At 47.8% G+C, this 23032-nt stretch overlaps 1 protein-coding gene across 3 annotated transcripts in view; it reads right to left on the bottom strand.

The window, feature by feature from the left end:
- zgc:158376 (uncharacterized protein LOC100101643 homolog) overlaps positions 1-22913 on the bottom strand; it is a 24674-nt gene extending 1761 nt beyond the window's left edge. The window contains exons 1-9 of one of the 3 annotated variants that reach the window (XM_064314959.1): positions 22826-22913; positions 11283-11468; positions 9836-9979; positions 8047-8133; positions 7688-7870; positions 6800-6832; positions 5282-6459; positions 1117-1280; positions 567-728 (exon numbers count right to left, since the gene is read on the bottom strand). In XM_064314959.1, coding sequence (XP_064171029.1) covers positions 567-728; positions 1117-1280; positions 5282-6459; positions 6800-6832; positions 7688-7870; positions 8047-8133; positions 9836-9979; positions 11283-11453 — 2122 coding nt within the window. In that variant the 5' untranslated portion in view covers positions 11454-11468; positions 22826-22913. The other 2 variants (XM_064314958.1, XM_064314960.1) reach the window with 2 other exon arrangements.
- Between the last annotated feature and the right edge of the window lie 119 nt (positions 22914-23032).

Below are 23032 nucleotides of genomic sequence, written 5' to 3'. Positions count from 1 at the left end.
TAATCGTGGGTCATGAGACATTTATGGAACATAATCCATGCGTGTGCAAAAAAAAAAAAAAACAGGCTATTTTGCATGCCACTGACACACAGATACAAGAAATATAGGCATAAATAAATAAAATTATTATTATTCTTTTTTTAAAAATCTCTAAAGCACATCACTGCGTGAAACACAGGAGACTGCACCAGCAGCTCAACAGATACTTAACAGAAACATTTGGAGACCAACTTGGTGTCAGCGTTTCCCAGCTAATGAACCGGTGTGGATGCTGGAGCGGTGGGTGTGATACGAGGAAGAGCAGCAGTACACTGAGTTTACAGTACGGCATGTAGAGGTGTTAATACAGGGGTCTCTGTCTCCGCCAGTTTTCATGATTTCCTTCCGATCAGCAGCCAATTTAGACTTTGGAATCAGCAGGAGTCGGAGTGGTGACTCTTTAGCTGACCACTGACCAGTGACCGAAACCAAGCACTCAAGTGCAGGAGCACACATGAGAAACCAGCGGGCACAGAGCCCCTCCCAGGATTTGAGCTGGAGATCCCAGCATTACGCCCGTGGCAGACCTGCACGTGCGTCAGCAGGGGGCGCCAGCAGCTCCCTCAGGTTCGAGTCCTTCAGGTCCTCCACCCTGCTGAGGTCCAGGAGACGCAGGCAGGGGCACGTCGCCTGGCACAGCGCCGAGACGCAGGACCAGGGGCACCCCGAAACATTCAGCTCCTGCAGACCTGCGTGTGGAGGGAGGGAGGGGTCATTACTGACACACTGACACTGCTAATGAGGGAGAGCTCATTACTGATGCACTGATAATGAGGGAGAACTTATAACTGACACACCATGCTACTGACACACTGTGCTAATTACACACACCATTGAGGGGACCATTACTCACTGTGCAGTACTGACGCACACTGCTGACAGGGGACAAGTCACAACTGACACACACTCTGACAAAAAGAATTACTGACACACTGCACTACTGACCCTCTCTAATTGGGGGAGGTGGAATTACTAAGACGCTCAATACAACGAAACAATATAATGGAATCTTCACACGTTTGTTCCCAATGTGTGTGTATACACATAGGAACCAGACCCACTGGGAGGGTGACCCACCCTGTAAACGATTGATCAGCCACATGAGCTGCTTCTTGGAGATGTTGGTACAGCCCAGATCTAGGGAGATGGGCTGCCTCCGGATTATACCACTCAGCATTGGAGGGGTGATCGAGCGCTGCCCACTCAGGTCAATCTGAGTCCACAATCTTTTGTCACAGCACCTGGGAGACACAAGGAAAAGTGGGATAAGATTAAATTAATTTTAATGAGAAAGGGGGGAAAAAAAAATCATATGGACAAAAGTTCAGCCTGTATGAGGGCGCATTGCACGAATCACTCAGAACAAGATTCGGCCACTTGAAATGTACCCTCGACCCGACAACACTGTAAAACAAACCAGCATTACCCAACTGCAGCCCTTCCAGCATATCTCTACATTCACATTAACAAGCAGGTACTCCATCACACATGCACATTTTCAGGCTTCATGAATTTGGGAAGAAACGGGATCCCCTTGTGAGAGAGCACTCCTCCACAGCTCAGAATAACCGAAAAACCTTCAGCTTCGAACAAAGATGCCCAGGGCCAAAACTCCACCAGCCGTCGCCTTCACAGACAACCCCTACTCGTACTAACAAGTACCAATTAACCTTTCCCACTGTGTTGTTAGAGCAGCGATAGCTAGACTGATAACGACGCACAGATTTACATGGCCCTGAAGCAGAGATTGGTTAAGCTAAGCTGGGGACAGACACATCCTGCAGACACCCAAGAGTTAGACTGAGCTAGTGCAGTAGCAGTGAGCCTCACGAATCAGACGGATAATTTCGTGGCACCGCCAGCCTAACGCCGCGATGTGAGATTCCAGGCGTGCTCGTCGCTACAGAAGCAGCGGCGAGTTTCTTAATCTGAAAAAATCACGACTGAAAAATTCGTGCGCTTCCCAACCCGAAGGACCGGTCCGTAAAAATATCACCGGCTAAAACTGGCTTTAGCCAGACAGAGGGGAAACTGCAACTGAAAACGCATCCCAGCTGTAACCTCCCTTGTTCCAGAAGTCTCTATTTGGGGAATACCTAGAATGTGGCCCAGTGACAAAACACTGAAAGAGAGTGGAACACACCTGTGGCATTCAAAAGACATGATGGAATGTACCTTACGTATTCTAGTATATACAGCCCACAGAATGTACCGTACATATTCTAGTATATACAGAGAACAAAATGTACCGTACATATTCTAGTATATACAGCGAACAAAATGTACCGTAAATATTCTAGTATATACAGCGAACAAAATGTACCGTAAATATTCTAGTATACAGTGAACAGAATGTACCGTACATATTCTAGATTACAGCGAACAGAATGTACCGTACATATTCTAGATTACAGCGAACAGAATGTACTGTACATATTCTAGTAAAGGCAGTGAACGTTTTCACCATATGCGCGTAATGATCAACAGTACAATCTTTTCCCGTTATAAACTCTCCTTTGTTTTCAGTGTAGATTTTAACTGATTTGCATATCCTGCCGTGCTGCTCATTTGATGAGTGAATCTCACAAGCGGATGATGTAATATCTGCTTTAATCGACTCTGAAGCAGAAGAAGCACGTTTTCTTATCGTCAACATTTTACTGACCCAGGAGTCCCAGGGCACCACCGGGTGATCAACCTTCATGGACGAACTGAACAAGTGATAGAATTAAACTGGATTTCACCATTCGTTATTGAAAATAAAATACAAAAACACAGACCTGTACAAATATGAAGCCCCGCCCACAAATTCTCACACAGTGTTCTGTGAAACCGGGGGACCACATTTCTTTTCAAGAAGCCGAATCTATCCAGGACTGCAGTCAATTAACAAACGTGACATTTGAGCCCATTTCAAATCTCATCCCGTGAATTTAGCATTAATTAAGACCTAAAATAAATGTCAGACTGAGGACCGTGCGAAGGTACCTTAATCGGCATCACGTGATTGGAGGATGAGAATGTAGGGTAAGAAAGCAGGGCATGAAAAACCGTAATTGTTCCAAGAATGAAAGTACAAAAATGGGAATTCTACTGTACAGATATGTGAAGCCACAAAACAGGAATTCTACTTCACAGATGCCAACGTGTTATAAAGCGAACGGCACATAATCAATTTCAGGAGCCATCACTAAAGTCATTTTGCCAAATAGTGTACACTTTTTTTGCTCGATACATCTCGAAAATAAAATGGCCAAGTTAACGGTAACAATAACAAACAAAAAAAATGTAAAAGCCAGAAAGGGCCAGTTCCTTGGTAATGGAATGAAGTTCATGTTTCAACAGAGTTTGTTTAATTTGAGAGACACATTTACCAGTCAGATGAAGGACTGGCATGCGTACAAATGCTAAGCAACACAAGGATTATGAAAATGACATTAATTTGCCAATAAGGTAAATTAACTGACAACCCTAATACTCAATACTTTTTTTTTTTCTAATTCTCACTTCTTATGATTTAATCTTTCTTCAAGGGTTAATGCTATTTCAGTCCCCTTACATTGAGGCAAACACAAATCCAATCCAAAACCAGGTCTGCCTCATGTTACATAAGGCCAGGGAATCACAACATACGCTGATCCGTTCCAGGATTTTGCGCCTACTCCACGTCATAATTATTTAATTAGCTCAATCATGTCTCGATCTGACATTTGTATAAGGAACCAGCTACAGCCGCAGATTGCAAGCGTAACCTAAATATAATTTTTTCCTGTGCTCAAGTACCAGCGTAGCACTGCAAGCACTTCAAGTAAGAACAGAAGCACAAATGGGGTGAGCACTGCTGTTCAAAAGACAGCCCAAAGACATGCATGCTCCAGGGCTCAGCTGTAAAATGAGATGTCAATGTGACCACACTGATTAAATAAAGATTAAATAAAGAGACTGCAACAGCACAGTGAGCCAAAAGCACCATCGATGCACAGATCTATCAGGCTGTGGAATCATGATGATAGGTGATATTCATCAATGCACAGCAACACAATAACTTCAAAGCAGTAAACAACATGAGCAAAACATTTTTAAAAGTGTCATTATTATTAGTTTGTTTACAAAGGCAGAAGCCACCGTTTTTCTACAGGATCTTTACTACTTATTCATTTATTCTGGATGTATCCAATATTAAGACGGACACAACAAACAACAAACCCTCTATATACCAACTAAATTGTTTCTATTTTTTTTTGTTTGTTCTACAATTTATCCGTTTACTAAACTATGAAAGATTTTTTTGAAGCGCTCTCCATTCACTTAACATTGGGAGAATTCTACGCTAGTTATTAAACAAACGGGTGGCGGTTACCTCGGCAACTGCTAGGAGAAATCCGGTGGCATCCTGTGCTAATCTGAATCTCAACAGCTGGAAAACACTGCAGCCGATATGGTTAGATAACTAGCTAGCGCTAACTACGTCCTTCAGCCAGCAAGTAATATTGCGGTTAAAAATTTAAAAAAAGACTCTGTACTAGCTAATAGCTACGATAGCCAGCTAACTAGAAAGGGAATACTAAATGGCTACGCTTTCTACTACGCCGGCTACTAAGCTAACTAGCTCACCTCACCAGCCAGTAAGGGAAATTCTACACTGCACAGGTGACCTATTTGATAGTAGGCATCGGTATTGTCAGACAAACAAGCAATTGTCATGAATAATTAGCAACTTTGGGTTGGGTCACAACAAACATGGATGGATATTCTCTGGGCGACAACTGAAAAAAAAAAATTTGCGCACCCATGAACTGTACTACCGACATATTCAAAAACAAACAGCACCGTCATGAGGCAATTTGGTACGGAAAGGCTACATTTGACTACAATCGTCACCCCTGTGACTCATCAAAGCTAAAGCTAATGTTAGCATATTCAGCAACAACAAACATACTTTTATACTAGACTACCAGGGGAATCGACAGCAGCGTGGCGAGAAGCTGTAGACCAGGGATCACCAACTCTGGCCCTCGAGTCCAAATCCAGCCCTGGTTTTCTTTTCTCCCGGGTAATCAGTGATTACTGATTGGCCAGACTGCCTTCGCACCTGACTCCCCAGGCAAAGGCAGGGTGGAAAACCAGCAGTTCCACCAGGCCCTCGAGGACCGCGAGTTGCTGATCCCTGCGCTCCAGACCCGAGCTGCGTCGTCGACGCCCGCGCCCGCGGAACGCGTTTCCGGGCCGACGGCAGACTCACCACCGGCTCCAGGTCCGGCACACCCGCATGCAGACGCACAGCTCCCTCTGGCTGAGGTGCTGGAAGACTCGGAGCCACACGTCCCGGGGCATGACGTGGGCCTTGCCGCAGTCCAGCGGGAGGCAGTGCGGCTCGGGGCAGGCCGGCGGGGGGCGCACCAGGTGCCTCTCCATCTGCACGGGCCGGGGGGGCGAGGGCACGGCGGGGGGGCTGCGCTTGAGGACCTGGGACCGGGGGCCCAGGCGGGACGGGTGGGGCGAGGAGGCGGCGCCCGTGGGGCTCTCGGTGGTCGAGTTCGTGGTGGAGTTGGCGGCGGGCCCCAGGCCCCCCCCGCCGCCGCCGCCGTTGGTGCTGCTGCGCTGCTGCGCCTGCCGGCCCCCGTGCAGCTTGCTCCCGCGGCTCCCCCCTTTGCTGCGCCGGTGGTTGGACCCCCCCACCATGTTCTTCTCCGGGCCGGCCGGGTCGCGCCCCCCGGCCCGGGTGCGCCCGTTCCGCGTCTCCGAGCCGTTGCTGTGCTTGCCGGAGCCACCGCCCCCGTCCTGCAGGATGAGGGGCGTGTGGGTGGAGGAGGGCGACGGCTGGGTGGAGGAGAGAGGGGAGGGCGGGGGCGAGAGGGGGGGTTTCCGCCCCCGTTCCTCCTCCTTGTCCTCCGCCTCCTCGGCGGCGGGCCCCTTGCGGCCGCGGGACTGGGCGTCGCCCCTCCGGCCGGGCCTCTCCGCCCCGCCCTCGCCGTCCTCCTCCTCGCCGCCGCCGTCGGCGTCCGAGTCGTCGCTGGCGCTGAAGCCCAGCTCGGCCAGGCGCCGGTACCGTTCGCGGTTGCGTTCGCGCGCGCTAGCGGCCGCCGTCGCCGCCGCCGCGCCCCCGCCGCGCCCGCCGTAGGGGACCGGGGAGGCGGGCTCGGAGCTCCTGCAGGCCTCGGAGCTGGAGTGCGAGTCGGAGGCGGAGTCGGACTCGGAGCTGGACGAGCTGGAGGAGCTGGACTCCTGCACGCGCTCCAGCAGCTGGCACATGCGCTTGAAGCGCTCCAGCTTCTCGCGCTGGTGCGAGCGCTGGTCGGCCGGCTGGCTCGCCGCGGGGGCGCTGGTCTGGGACGGGGCGCCGCCAGCCCCCCCGGAGCCCTGGCCGGAGCCCGAGGAAGAGTTAAACCCCCCAGTGTCCGAAGAATTCATTTTCTGTTTCTGAAAAAAAAAAAAAAATAGATAAATAAAAAAAAATTCAGTCAGCAATGGCGACGACATACATTCGTACTGAGCAACTGGCAAAGTACAAAGAGATACACCCAAACTCCACATTCAAATCTCAGGGAAATGCACTTCGATTCCCTCTCGCATTGTAAATCAGTCCTGATAATAGCACCAGCTAAATGCATGCAATATTACATCCAAATACATCAGAGATGTTTCTTCGCTTTTCTGTTAAAACCCACGTGAAATTAGAATAGCTAATTACAGACATTAAAATGTATGAACACGTCCGCAGTCTATATATAGCCGTTTTATTACTAACAGACAGAAGTACCTTTTTCAAGTGTTTTTCTTTTCCTCCTTTCATCTGAGAGAGGGAGAGGGGGAGGGAGGGAGGAAGGGAGGGAGGGGGAGAGATGGAGAAAGCAGCTCAGTCAGAGCCATTACTGTGCCTTGCCCGTATTACACTCATATCTGCCCGAGCCTTTTTCCCCGGCAGGTTTTGGGCCTCCCGGACCCAAGTAACGCTCATAACACGCGTGTACGTGCATCACAAACGCAGCGCAGAACAAACTGACCACTTCATTACCGCGAAGGCATGTCATCTGCTTTTATCTGCATGTTGTTCAATGGACTTAAGTGGACTTGATCCTGAGTTTGGTTACACTGTTGCAAGTCGCTCTGGATAAGAGCGTCAGCTAAATGCCTATAATGTAATGTAATGTAATGTCAGAGTAACGTTATGGTCTAGAAGCCGCAATGCTGGCGTTCGATTGGCTGCTCCTGCCAGGAACGCATTCGTTTATATCCATGTGGGAAGATGCACAGGCAGCATTACAATTCCCGATTACATCACTGGACATGGTGACAAGGGGCAGCAGACGCATACGGTCTCTCCCAAACCACAGCGCAAAATTTTACACTCATCTGTCAGGGGACGAAGCTGCAGTTGTAGTCTTCACATTGGGCACAATCAGATTCAGTAGACCACCTACCACTCTGCCACCTCCCAAACTGAGAGAGAACAGACAGAACCTGACCCCCTCTAGCAGGGTCAGGGGTCAATTTCAATTCCCGTCCAATCGATGCAGGAAATGAACAGATATCCAATTAATGTCCTAGAAAGCCGCCATAACCAGATTTGACCGAAATGGTGGAGCTGAAATGGAAACCACACCCGCGACCCTGAACCCTCCCCTAAGACCTCAGTGTGACCTCTGACCTTCTTTTTGGGCCCGCTGTCCTGAGGAAGCTCTTTCTCCTTCTTGCGCTTGTGGCCGTCCTGCCTGCCCCCGTCCTCAGAGGAGACGGTCTTCTTCTTGTTGGGAGGGGGGTCGTCCGTCAGCTTCCACCTCCCCACCTCTCCGTTATCCATCCGCCGCTTCCCTGAGCCGTCAGCCTGGTCCTGGGGAGGGAACAGGAAGGGGTGGGGGGGTGGGGGGAAGGGGGTATCATCCACATCTCCCCCTTTGTCTGCCAGCTACATTTCCAGTGGTTTACAAAGAATCATGGGACTTGTAATGCGTACGGTTCCTGCGGTTTACAAAGGACCATGGGAGTTGTAGTGTTCCACAGCCTCACCTTGCTGGTCTTGCCTTCCTTGTGACACTTCGGACACTCCCAGCAGTTGGGTATTTCGTCGTTTATGATCCCCTCAGCTTTACCCATCTGGAAGAAGCCCACAGAAACGCAGAAGTATAAAAACCAGCCTGCACGCCAAACAGAAACGGCAAAAGAACACAGAATTTCTCTTGAATTTATAATGAATTATTATTTGCATTGCATATTAACACGACGTAATTATGCATGTTGTGTGTAGTCCTGTGTGTAGTTATACTTCTGCAAAACCAGCCGACCCAAGAACGGGACACTAAAGTTCAAGTGATTTGATTTATTGATTGATTGATTGATTGATTGACTGATTGATTGATTCTATTCCACAGATTTCCAGGAGTGTCCCAACCACCTTTTTCCAGGGTCACGGAATTCTGTTCCAGTGTTCCCCCCCATTTGGCCCAGGGTCTATTTGCCCCTTCCGTAAAAACAGAGGCTACTGCCTCCAGCACACCTTGAGGCAGCTGTAATACAGGGCAGTTTCAATACAACCGTCGTTAGCATTTCAAACTGAGGCCACAGAAGCTGATCATCTCTCATCTTTTGTAAACCCAGCGAGTTAAAAAAAAAAAAAAAATGTATATAAAAATAACAACACACACACTTGACTGTTAAATGAGTACAGTTAGTTTTAGGGGGGAAAGAAAAAGAAATGGGATGTCACGGGGACACCAGTTTCTCTACATACCACGGTTTAAAAAAAAAAAAAAAAATACAGATCTTATCAAACTGGAGGAAGTTTATAAGACCGTGAAAACAAACACACCAGGAAACCAAGAATCTGTGGGTTTTTTGTGGGACAGTTATGGCACCATCAAAATCTGGCACGCCGTTTAAGAAAGCTGGAGAAAGAGAGACGAGCGATTGTTACCAACGGTAACGACGTCGAACGCTCCAGCAGGACACACACACACGTACAGCATGACTGTGCTTTAACCCTTTGGTGAGCGGAGGTCTTTTTGGAATGCTTTCTTTTCCAAAAATTCCATGTCTGTGTACCAGATCTCATGGTAACTCAACACTGCTTTCAGTTACTAGCAGTGATTGTGACATCAGCATCAGAATGTTCAGTTGAGAACGTTCCAATCAGATGTTTGTGATCTCACGCCTTAAAGGGTTATTGTGATTGACAGAGTAGCTGGGCCATGCAAGGTAAGTTCAGTGGGAATGGGAGGGAGAATGAGCATGTATGTACATTGTGCACCAACACTAACTGCACTCAAAATGCCCGACCTGGGCATGTTGTGGCATGCGTACGACAAGTTAAAGAAACAAAGCAGAGAAATGAGGTGACATTTTGGATATAAAGGATATACTGCTCAGCCTGAACAACAGGCTTCTGCAATAGGACAAACACCCTGCGCTACACATACAAACACACACACACACACACACACACAAACAGGCAGACAGACAGAAAAAGTACCACACAGACAGACCTTTGGACAGAAGGACAGATATTGCTCACAACATAGACAGACCTCTGCAGATAGACAGACAGTATCAGACAGACATTATGCACTACACAGACAAAAATCACAGACTGACCTGTAGCCAGGAGAACAGACAAACAGCACCACACAGAAACTGACCTTTTAGACAGGAGGAAACACAGACAGACAGACGGACGTGGAGCATCGCGCACGCATACTGACCTGTAGCCAGGAGGACAGAAGGACGGCACCGCACACAAACGGACCTTTTAGACGGGAGGACACACACGCAGACAGACGGACAGACGGACGCACACACAGACCTTGAGGCAGCCCGGGTGAATGATCTCGTTGCAGATGGTGCACTCCATGAGAGAGAGGCTGAACTTCTCCTCCTCGCTGTCCACAGTGTCCTCCTTCCCCGCCTCACCGCAGGACAGACACACGGCCGTGTGCGGAAGCACGGGCTATTTTGGGGGGGGGGGGGGGGGTATGGGGGGGCACAGTTAGCGCTATATATACGGTTCAGCTAATACCAGGGTTTTAATGCAAACATATCACTTATTTCACTGTCAGTGGTTATCCATGCTATTATATAAAGCACTTCGAACGTTGCATGCAAAGTGCTATATAAATAAACACATTATTATGAATCGCGCAGCACTTAGGTGTATCTCTCTTTGTACTTGGTAAACTCGTCAGTACACTAATTTAGTTTGAGGTAAACACAGATATCTGTGGTACAACCAGCCCACTTATACCTCATGGCATTCATCTGGGCATGTTTTTTTTTTAACCTTTTTTTTTTTTTTTTTACCTGCCCTTGTGTTTGCATCCTTAAAGAAAGCCCTCTGATCTCAGACTTGAAGACCAGACACGGGAGGAGTTTTTAAAAATTCAAGGGATCAATAAAATTGATTAAAGAAGCTATTTTAGGTTCTCCTGACAGAACAGGAGGACATGGGCATAAATTAGCTCGAGGTAAATTTGCATGGGGAAGTATTTCTTCCTGCACCAGGAAGAGTTATTTTATCTAACACACAGTGTTACGTTATTGATGTATGGACCTGCTTGCCAGGGTTACAGCAGTGAACACCCTCGAGTTTCAAAAGTCCAGGATTGGCACAGTGCTGAAGACCCTTTAGACAGCTGGCAAAACAACACATCCTAGCCGAAATGGGCTGGATGGGCGGGGGGGGTTTTCATCATTAAAACTTCCTTCTGTCAGTTCTTATGTTACCTGGCAGCCAAACCCACCCATTGGCAAGAGCTGATACTTCCCTCTGCAAGCTGCAATTTTACCCACATTTATGTCACCTGACGGTGTCATCTGCCACATACGCAAATACAAGTCCATGGCAGCCATTTTGTTTCATCTACAGACTAGGGGCTGTCTAGATCGCCGTGGCAGCCAACGAGATGCTAATGTGATTTCCAATACAGCTATGACCATTATCTGTATGATACAGTGCATACATTTTTCCCCACAGTGCATTTCAGTGTACTGACAGCAGGGTGCAGTCAGTAAGTCACTTGGGTCAGTGAGCTGGTTTGGTCAGTAAGCTGCTCAGGTCAGTGAGCTGTTGTGGTCAGTAAGTCACTCCGCTGAGTGAGCCGGTTTGGTTAGTACGTTGCTCAGGTCAGTGAGCAGCTCTGGTCAGTAAGCCGGGTTGGTCAGTAAGTCGCTCCAGTCAGTAAGTCGCTCCGGTCAGTGAGCAGCTCTGGTCAGTAAGTCGTCCCGGTCAGTGAGCCCCACCCCGCAGTACTCACCGCAGTGCACTGGCGGAGCAGGCAGGACTGCTTCATCCTGCCGGGGCCTCCGAACTTCTTCATGTCCTTGCAGAAGTGGCACTCGCCGCACTCGGTCCGCATGCAGGCCTGACAGCGGCGACACCGGGTCCGCCGCCGCCGAGCTCCGCCCAGAGCTTTACTGCCCGACATCCCTGATCCAATCAGCTGCGGGGAGAGAGAGAGGCGGAGTCACGCACTGCCCAATCAGCTACGGAGACAGAGAGGGGCGGAGTCACACACTGCCCAATCAGCTACAGAGAGAGAGAGACGGAGTCGCACACTGCCCAATCAGCTACAGAGAGAGAGAGGCGGAGTCACACACTGCCCATTCAGCTGCACAGAGAGAGAGGCGGAGTCACACACTGCCCATTCAGCTGCACAGAGAGAGAGAGGCGCAGTCACACACTGCCCAATCAGCTGCACAGAGAGAGAGAGGCGGAGTCACACACTTCCCAATCAGCTGCAGAGAGAGAGAGACGGAGTCACACACTGCCCAATCAGCTGTGAAGAGAGAGAGGCGGAGTCACACACTGCCCAATCAGCTGTGAAGAGAGAGAGGCGGAGTCACACACTGCCCAATCAGCTGCAGAGAGAGAGGCGAAGTCACATACTGCCCAATATCCCTATTGCAATCAATTGTAGAGAGAGAGGTGGAGTCACATACTGCCCTACATCACTAGTCCAATCAGCTTTGGAGAGAGGTGGAGTCACATAATGCCCTGCATCCCTACTCCAATCAGCAGGGGGGAAGAGAAAGACAGTCAGCCAATCGCGCAGCCGCCCCTGCCGAACATCTAAACCAGGTGTCCCTAACTCCGGTCCCAGAGCGCCACAGGGCCGCCCCACGGGCTCTCATTCACCGGCCAATCAGCAACCTTTTTAGACCCGGGAAACAAGGCTAGGCGACTTAAGAGCCTCAGCACTTAAAAACAACAAGAAAAGCCTGCGCTACCAGGACTGAGGTCACACAAAAAAAGAGGCACAAATCACCTTGTCTGAATGATGACACCAATGATGATTGAGTGAGGAACTGACTGAGCTAATCATGCCTGATAGTGCTGGGGTACTGCAGGGTCTCCGGGCCTGGTTCTGGGGTACTGCAGGGTCTCCAGGCCTGGTTCAGGGGTACTGCAGGGTCTCCAGGCCTGGTTCTGGAGTACTGCAGGGTCTCCAGGCCTGGTTCTGGAGTACTGCAGGGTCTCCAGGCCTGGTTCTGGGGTACTGCAGGGTCTCCGGGTTTCTGTGTTCTCCTTAAAACCAGAAACCAACTCAGGCCCGAGAAACCAGGTCAGGTTAGCTGCCACACCCTACGGCTCTCTAGGACCAGACCAGTCCCCTATCACACAGGCCAAGGGAGAAACACCTGTAAAGTCCACCTTAACAGATTAACCTCAGTATAGTGTTCATCAACGGCCTAAAACACACAATCGTGCAACACAGGTCGAGTATCAAGTGGAACAATTCTACAGTCGTTTCCCCCTCTCTTCTATTCAACGCATTCTCAGGAGTTCAGATTGCCTTCCTTAAAAAGCCACTGCAGCTTTTCTTGGTCCTCATGCCAAAATAAACTGTGCTGTTCACTTGACATTTTAAGAAAAGGATTTGTGCTGCAAAAATTCACATAGGGAAACAGAAACACATAAACCTCAATTCATTCTCTACCTCACCCAGATTACACACAACGCATTCTTGTTTGCCTGCAACTGGACTGTAACTATTTGGCCACCAACGACGGAACAAACCACCAGTCAGAAGCGCAGACTTGCTAGTCGTGTTCCAAAACAGAAATTCACAACCTCGGCCTACCGAAAATAACTACAGCCCACGGCTGTTTGTTGGCGGTTCTGGGTGCTAATTGTGCGTTTGAGTCCTGGTGCCGAACGGCAAACAGATGCGGCCTTGTTTCACTGAGTCCTGGCGGGTGCTGTCATCCCATCCGTTGCATGGCAACAACTCCAACTGTTTTGACCAGGGCCGCCCAGCCCCATTCCTGAAGATCTGAAATGTTTTGGTTTTTATTTCAACCCTAATTTGACACACCTGATTCTACTAATTAGCAGCTCAACAAGATCTCTAAGCTGTTGAATTAAGTGTGCTTCGTTAGGGTTGGAGTGAAAACCTACAGGATGGTAGATCTCTGCCCTGATTTCGATGGCACAAACCTAAATGAACATCTGCTTTTTCCAGTCGTGAAAAACTCAGCTCACTTAGACCCACCTCTTACTGTGGTGAGGTTGAATGAATCTCTAGATCAATCACGCCCACACACCCTCTCTCCCAGTGCTTCTGTCGTCTCGCATCATAACCACTATCAAAGATGGCAGCCCGATAATGTGCTTTGAGCCATTGATCCTTCGTGCAGTTACTGCTGTTGAGGGGAGATGCATACTCAGGAAGTTTCGGAAACTATCAGCAACGGAGGAAGAGAACACTGGACATAAAGAAAATTCTATTTCGTGGCAACACCTTAAATATTGATTGACACCTCCCCCCTTTTTTTTTTTTTTTTAAAAGGAAGATGCCAGGAGGGTGTTGAAATGCACAAAAAAAACGACTATAATAAGCGCTCTCTCTTGCTTTTTACCACAGCTTCAAAAAAGGATCAGAGAGACTGGTGACACAAGGCGCGCGTTCAACTCCAGTTCTCAAATGAGCCACTGCATCTTACAAACATGCCAAAAAGCTGTGCAGTCACCCTGCACAGGACAAACAAACCTGCAGGCTGTCCCATTTCAGACGAAGACAGAATGTAAAATTGAGCACAGCACCTACTCCGAACGCCGTATACGTAATGCGAAGGGGGTCGGAGAATCTCATAACTGCCTGAACCTGCACACACGTGCTTATGCAAGTTGCTCTGGACAAGAGTGTCCGCTAAACAGCCACATGGATGAAGAACCCAGACAGGGTAGTTTGGAGAGCTCAGGAACGGTAGTTGGAGAGCTCCAGGACCAGGGTATGTTTTGGGAAGAGCTCCAGGACCAGGGTATGGTTTGGGAAGAGCTCCAGGACCAGGGTATGGTTTGGGAAGAGCTCCAGGACCAGGGTATGTTTTGGGAAGAACTCCAGGACCAGGGTTTGGTTTGGGAAGAACTCCAGGACCAAGGTATGTTTTGGGACGAGCTCCAGGACCAGGGTTTGGTTTGGGAAGAACTCCAGGACCAGGGTATGTTTTGGGAAGAGCTCCAGGACCAGGGTATGTTTGGGACGAGCCCAGACAGGGTATGTTTGGGAAGAACTCAGACCAGGTTGGTTGGGAGAGCTCCAGGACCAGGGTTTGGTTTGGGAAGAACTCCAGGACCAGGGTATGTTTTGGGAAGAACTCCAGGACCAGGGTTTGGTTTGGGAAGAGCTCCAGGGCCAGGGTTTGGTTTGGAAAGAGCTCCAGGAGCAGGGTTTGGACAGCCCTAATGTAGAAGTGTGAAAGCACAAAAGCACAACGTGGTCTCCGCAACATAACTGGACATGGACTATCAACAGTGGGGCCCCTGAGGTTTTGGGGGCCCTCACACTTCCTTTGCGGAGGGGCGAATGGTGGACTGTGATAATCGACCGGGAAGGGGGGTGCACATCATTTGCACAGGACCGGGCTGATACTGACCATCAACCGGCAGTAAACTGGGGCGGCAGGGTAGCACCGCGGTTACAGCCTTGGGTACGAGAGGCGGGCTCGCCCCCCAGCTGAGTGGCCAGCCGCTGCCCGGCAGTATAAAAACAGACCGCGCGTAAAACCGTAATCTGTGTAAACAGCCCCGCACGGGAGCGTCTGCTGAAAGCCAGTATGTGAATGTAAAGCACTCTACGCAACGCACAGGCCAGACGCTGGGTCGACGCTCTTGGCTCGCTGCGATTTACACGGGGGGGGGGGGGGGCTGTATTTATCACCTCTGCCCGGGTAACCGCGAACCCTCGCTGACGGTGGCGAACACGGACCGCCCAAATTCCACTGAAGTACTCAAGCCTTCGCTCGCCTTCGTCAACAGCGCTGACCAACCGCCAGTAAAAATGCTCCACCCCCACTCGCCATATCGCCAGCAACAAGTCAGCAGACAAGACTATTGGTCGCTAAACATTTTCTTTCAGGATACCGTGACTCCTGAGGCAGACATGTTGTATTAAATGCAGGCCTAAATACACAAGGATGGGGAGGGAAAAATAAAAAATAAAAATCTGAGAGCCCTAGTCACAGACTGGACCAGACTTGACCAGTTTGAGTCCACCATGTCATAAAGCAGGGGTGTCCAATCTTACCCAAAAAGGGCTGGTGTGGGTGCAGGTCTTAGTTCCGGCCCAGCGGTAGTACACAAGATCCTGTTTTATCAGGGTCTTGATGGAAGGCTGAATCATGTTTTTCTTCTTCAGGCGCTGGGCTAAAATAAAAACCTGCACCCACACCGGTCCTTTTCGGATGAGTCCCGACACCCCTGTCACGACCTGGCCAGTGACGGAGCCCCTGCGGTCGTGAGCCTGCCGCGCTCCTTTCCCCGGCTCTCGGAGAGTTCTGCAGCGTCGGAAAAACGCCGCGGACGATCCGCTCGGTTCGCCAAGAGCGGCACCTTCCGCTCGGAGAGCCCAACCGCCGCCGCTCTCGAGCGCCGGCTCGATGACATCACGACACGGCACGGCCGCAGCCGCAGCGTCAGGCAGCGTTTCTGACGTCTACGCTTCCACGTAACGTGTGGAACCTTCTCCGCAATTTCACAACGAGTCTGTGAACAGTTTAACCCCCACCCCACCCGGCCCTGAAAACACCTTTAAAATAATCTACCAACTTTATTACTTCCCCCCCCTGAACAGCTGGTTCTACACAGAATATCTTTGTTACTTCATAACTCTATATGATCTCTTTTTTTTTTTTTTCTTTAAGTGCCAAGTCACCGGCAGGGCGGGCTGGAAAATGGGCACAGGTGCCCTGACAAACCGAACGGCTCTCTGTCACTAAGGGAGAGGAAAGAGGGCAGGGTCATTAGACCAGCTCACACAAACATTAGGAACACCAGGCAGCTGGTGTAAAGAGCAGAGAGAGCGACACTTCGCACCCCTGCAGTGCGTCGCCGTTAGCGATGACAACAAGATCCATTCTGCAATGGACTAAATGACTGAACAGTTACTTTAAAAAAAAGAAAAAGAAAAAGAAAAAAGGGGAACATTAAACACATAATTAAATGTCAATCTATCAAAAAACTCCAGACATTTCAGATATCCTTCCTCATTTTCCTCCCCTCCATCTTAATGGTCTACTGTCAGTTACATCATCGCAAATTCTTCAGTGCACGCAACACACCCTAAAAACATTTCATTACAAGCAACTCTCTCTTTTTGGGACATACAAAAAGAGAGTGTTGCTAGTTTTTCTTGCGACATACAAAAATGTGCCATGTATACAAACACAACTTCATTTTGGCACGGGCTGTACCTGGCTACTGTATTCAACAGTTCAGTTTCCCACCATTACATTAACATTACAATAACATTACAATTACAGTACACTGGCCTACGAGGCTAGCTGGCTACTGTAGGTATCCGTGGCGACTCCAGTGCAAACACAGAAATTTGTGGCCCTCATTAAACGCCAATGTTATTGTCCTTGTTATACGACATGACCAGCCGAGGCCATATTTCAAACCCAGATGGAACTACCAGTGGAATAGATGCATTTCCATTTTCCAAAAGGAGAGCAAAGATGGAACTGCCAATGCCAGCATCATCAGCGAACACATCCAGCTCTCTACAGGGCTCCTGCGTTAAGAGAATTTGCTCCTGAAAATTAATGTGTGCTAATTGGAAAAATAATTTAGGAGTACATTAACTAATTGGGACGCATTAGTGTGCAGCTAAAATTTTTTCAACTTAAGAGCCCATGCGATCCTGGTAACTTAAAGCCCTGACATCTAATGCCACTGACAACTGAAATTCTGGGTTTTAAAAAAATGTATCCAGATTTCCCCCGTTTTCAAAGGAAAAAAAAAAAAAGCCCAGACAATCGTTAAAGAAACGATGGGAAAACCTTTGCAGAAGAGAAAGGTTGCGCCAAAGATAATCAGCTTTGGGAGTGTCTGAGCCTTGGGAAGCAGCCATTTTGTGTCACGTTTCTTGTTAACCAGCCAAAACATGTCAATAACATTGCAAAACCGCTTTTTCTGCATATCATTCAACCAGATTAGCTAATTTCAAGAACTATAAATGCTCTATAACAAACGTTTCCAATCTTATCTGTAAAGGGCCGGTGTGGGTGCAGGTTTTTTGCTTCAGCCCAACACTACAACACCCGACTGAACCGATTAACTAATCGTGGTCTTCGATCACGACATCGATGAGGAGAATCATCAGGTGTCTTAGCGTTGGCCTAAAACAAAAACACGTGCCCACACAGGCACTTTTCGGATAAGACTGGACACACCTGCCCTATAAGAACCAAGCTACTTACTCCATGAGTAAAATATGATAAACTCTGATAATATTTGGGATGACCAAAAAAAAAAAAAACAACTACCCATGAAATCTTGGGGGGGGAGGAACGGGGTTGTCACCTCAGGGAGATGGTAACCAATCAGATTACAACAAACTTGACCATCTTTCCTTCAGCTTCTGGAACAGTATTTTTTCATCTGATAACAATTGATTTCTGGGGCGGCTGACGAACAGGGACAGGCTTCTCTGCAAACCAACTATCACTCCTGCATTTTAAGGGTTTTTAAGACATTTTTTATTCTTTTTTTGGCCAACACTTGTCAAGGCTCATTTCTGTCAGTACGCAACACCGAAGGGAAAAGAAAAGAGCGCAGGAGCCAATCAGCGGCAGCGGCTTCGCCATCACAACAAGTCGATCGTGACATCACCAGCCAGTGTTGTGTGAAATTCCAGAGGCACGAGAGACCACTGTTCTTAAGCCGTCTGCATGCACTCATCTCACACACAGTCGATAAATTTACTTCATCTACTAAGTACTGCATTTCTTTCTGAAAAAGGTCTCCTCTGAATCCCTTAAGATTTTAATTGAAAAAAATAATATTTTTATTTTTATTTTTTTGAGACACCTCTTAATAAGGATCCAATTATCCACTTAACTGTTGCTTAATTGGTCCCACAAATAGCAGGTGACCAGGTTATTCACCAACATACTGTACCTGGCTTCAATGGAACTCACGTTAGAACCTGTTCCTGACAGCATAAATGGGCATTCGGATGTGCATGGAAGACACTGAACCCAATCGACCAAAATGATACCATACAATCCATACTATAATATATTATATGAAGACCCCGGAAGTTTAATCTATTCTAAGATTCATCCAATTCATTTTTATCCATTCTGTTGACCGGAGGGATTTGTTTCGGTTTCGGATGGTGCATTTAAAGGAAAAATAATATTTTAAGGAAACAAATTTGGGTGCATGGTCCTGAGTGTGAAAACTAAGAGGTTTCCCCTCCTAAAACTATGCCATGACATATGATTTGATAATATCTAGTGATTATATATGATTATATAAAAGTCTTGTGTTGTATTAGCCCACATACAATGGTAACTCCGACAATGCCTCTGGGAACACTTAAAAAATAACAGTTTTTTTTTTTTTAAACGTGATCTTTTACAGAGAGTAAAAAGCTTCTGAAAGGGTCCTGCACCTGTTGTTTCTCTAAAGGTCAACAGACAGGCAGTGCGGTTCATTAACAGTCAGACCGTGGGAAGAAAAAACAGCCAGATCGGTTTAAAGTATTTAATGGGGCTGTCAGGTGTCAGATAAAGCCCTCATGATCAGGGCGGCGATGTGACCCGCGGTCTACAGCGGAATCCCAAAACGCACTGGTGCTCTTGCTGGCAGCCCCGGCAGAGTGGTGCATTATGGGCCGTCGTGCGGCTCAGAGCAGGGCTGGAGTCGATTGGCAGGAGTCTCCTCACCTCACTGCGCGAGAGCGACACCTCCGGTCTGGTGGGTGCCTTGAAGGACCCAAAGTGGTCTGTGGACCCCCCCTGTTGAAAACCCAGGCATTAAGACAGGAAGTGCAGTCTGCCTGCACTTCCTGTCGGGCTGACGCAGGCAGACTGCACTTCCTGTCTAATGCCTGGGTTTTCAACAGAGGGTCCCCACAGACCCCCGGGGGTCCTTCAACCTTTTTAAAAAAAACAAAAACATGAACACTTTTTAACTCATGACGGGGGTCCCCGGAATGCCTTTGAGCCTGGGTGGGGGGGTCCTGAAGGAGAAAAGGTTGCAAATCCCCTGCTCCATCTCATGCCAGCTCAAATGGAGGACTGACAAGCAAGAAGAAGAGGTGGCTGGTGGAACGCACGTCAGAGGAGAACACATGCATGCCTGTAGTCTGTCTGTCTGTCTGCAGTGGCTGGCTATAGACACATGCATGTCTGTAGTTTGTCTGTCTGCAGTGGCTGGCTATAGACACACGCATGTCCGTAGTATCATCAATTGATGGGGGCATTACAGCAAGACAGACCAATGAATAACATTTCATTTCGCAATTGACAAAAAAAAAAAACATTTTTTGGAAAACAAATATGATCTAGATTGACCTTTCCAAAGTGGGGCAAAAAAAAAACCTTTTGACTTATAGAAACCACTCACACAGATCAATAAGACCGATGACACAGGCTATGCCTGCATTTTGCTTCCCGAAAAGTGCCCAGCTAGTTAGCGATCTACCTTTAGACCGTTAGCCAACTTGCTGTACGCCAAAATACTCCCACAGGCCTGGTGCTCATCACCCCGTATGCTTTACAAGCCTAATAATAAAATCCAACAAATTATTTGATGTAAAAAAAATCTGAAACTGACAAGTCGCTCTACTGCCGTTGTCGCTCGTCACCCTACGGACAAAACGGTGACATGCTAGGGGCACGATTCCTTTTGAGAAAATGAAAAAAGGCTAAAAAAAAAAAAGAGAGAGAGAGAAGTGTGAAAAGCAAAAGAATAGGAGGACAATAAATTGAATAAGGCTTCAAAATGGCTCCACACTGTAGGGCTGTGGTGTCACTAGTGCTACAGTATTGCTGACTCAGTGCCTTCAATAAATACCCAGCAGTACAACCGAGAGTGGGGGGGGGGTGCAGAATGTCCAAAGCACTTAAGGCATCGAATGGAAGAGACAAATCTGGGATATATATAACAACCATTTTCATTTGTTTTTTTATATGGATGCGTGGCACCCGCTGTATAAAGAGGCTGCCTGCCTGCCTCACAACAGAACAGCAGCAGCTGTGGGTGTGTTTCAGTCTCAGAGTCCTCTCTTCAGACTCAGGCAGCTAACCAGTCTGCCACAGGACACCAATCACATCGCAGCATGATTTAACCATTTCCTCCTTTTCACAGTACATCCACTGACAAAAAAAAATGTAAAAAAATTGCTGTGTTGGTAGCCCCCCATCCCCCCCCGCTCCCAATAAGTAAACCTGTTTGTAGAAAAAATGAATGAAACAGAACTTGATGACAGTTGACAATTTATCAGTTCTTTCGATTCGAATGTATGAGCCCAGAATACGCAAATCATGTAAATGTTTTACGGGTACGCTTCAACCCCTTTCGTTTGGGCGAATTGTGCAGCCAAACTAATAATAATAAAAAAAGTGCTGACAAATTCGCAGGGCTGGAATAGGCTGTGGCGTTCATTTTATCAGCACCCCGAGTACTGCGTTAGCAATGCACAACATTGAGGAAGCGGAGATGTTCCTTCCTCGAACTCTCCAAAAGTTGCATGGTGTGGTCCTCAGACTCCACCGACACATGCAAGATGGTGAACAGAATACTAAAATGATTGACATAGTGCATGGCAACAGGCTATAAGACAGACATTCGCGCAGGAACAACAGGTCAGATTAAAAAAAGCAATCGACGCAGCAGTGAATTCAGACAGGTTACCAAGGCAGTGATCAATGAGACAGCAAGAGAGTAAAAGAGACAAAGCCGTAGATTGTGAAAAAAGAATGACAGACAAGACAGAGAGACATACGGACGGACGTTGGTTGAGGGTGGTCAGCAATTGAACTGAGATGAAATAATTTCGATGGGTCTACCAAACCCCCAAATAAATGCAGCATTTTTCGTCAAAAGTTGGCGGCCTTCCCCCATGAGGTCACTTAACTAATAGCCTACATTAGCAGCTTTGCTTGGATGTGGTCTGCCAGTTTGCAAGTTACTTAGATTCAGCAGCAGGCTATCAGTAAATCAATGCATGTAGCCGGCTTTCTCCTTCCAATCTGAACCTCTGGTCATTCAGACAGCTTGTGGCGATCTGGTAATTTAGGTTGCTAGCTAGTGTTCTGCACATATTGCTAGCTAGCAACCTCACACGCTCTCGCAAATGCAGTTTTGTGCCATCATATTATTAGCAAGCTGCGTGATTCCGATTACATGCACCATTATGTAAATTAAATATTTTCTCTCGGATATGCTTTTGCTACCACTTTTCTCTCACATTCAACATAACCTCGGACGCTACAATGAAATAATAGTTTGATTACAGCTACGCAATGCTAGTAGCTGTGGACACGCTAGCAAGAGCAAAGTAGGGCTAGCTGGCTAATGTTAGCACACATGCATTAATCGAGCTAAACTAGCTAGCAATCAATTTACACTTTAACTGGCTAACATTGGCTAGCTATCCACCAGTCATCTCCCCTCCACACTGTTCAGCAAAATGAGTTCCCCTTCCTCCCATTTTCAATATATACTGCATCTCCAAAAATGTGTAAAGCATGAGATATCAAAGACAATCAAAAAACAGAAGCTAGCTATTTAGGTGGCTAGCTACTAACCTCTTGGTGCCGAGTCGCATAGTCCTTGGTCGCGCATTAGAAATGATATTAGCTAGCGAGCTAGCTGTAGGATGCGTTGTCGGGATAGAAGATATGTCGTTTCCTTGTTCTTTCTCCTGTAGCCTTTCCTTGCTGAAAAATTGTGGGTCCCGTGTGTACCGTTCACATGAGTTCCATGTTGTTAGCTAGAGGTTGTTGGCTGGTAGCTAGCGAGCTAGCTAACTGTTACATACTGTAAACGGAGTTAGCAAGGCGGATGTATTTAACAAGCTAGCTGAGCGCAAGACCAGTGTGTTATTTTATGCCATTCACTGTTTCCTCTGGTCCTGTTTCTTTTGCAGTCTTAGCATGTTCTCGTGTGCCTGGAGAGAGAAAACCTGAACATGGTTTAAAGACACTGTATCGTAAAATATCGAGAGTCTATTACAGCTTGTGTTTCAGCAGCTGATGCACCATCATTCCTGGAGAAATGCTCAAAATGAAACAAAAAAACTCGCAGACGGATGAACGTGGCTATTGTTCTCGTTTTCTATTGTGTGTTTTGTGGTTTTTATATGATTAGCTAGCTGGCTAGCTACTACAATCCAAAGAGACGTTTAATCGTTCATGCGCTCTGTGCAACATCTTGATGGCTCGTGTTCTCCATTTTTTCTTGAATAAAAATGAAATAAATAAATATAGATAGCTACCCAGTAAATAAAAAATGGGAGGAAAAAGCATTATGGCCGCCACGGGGTCGCCCCCTCCCTTTCACCTCGTCAGTCGTGGAGCCTGGATTTTTGGGAAACGTAGTATCTTATGTCCACTTGTCCAATATCTGCGTTGTCTCCAGAAATGATGAGAGAGGTTTGGAAGACTACAAAGAAAAAAAAAGTCAGAAGACTGACCCTTGACTCGCAGCCGCTCGTTTGCCCCGCCCCCACCATGCACTATCCACCAATGGTATTATGGTTTGAGGCAA

The sequence above is a fragment of the Anguilla rostrata genome, chromosome 17 (genome assembly GCF_018555375.3).
Source record: "Anguilla rostrata isolate EN2019 chromosome 17, ASM1855537v3, whole genome shotgun sequence".
NCBI lineage: Eukaryota > Metazoa > Chordata > Actinopteri > Anguilliformes > Anguillidae > Anguilla > Anguilla rostrata.
Note: the sequence above shows the minus strand (reverse complement) of the source record. Positions and strands in the feature narration are given on the sequence as shown.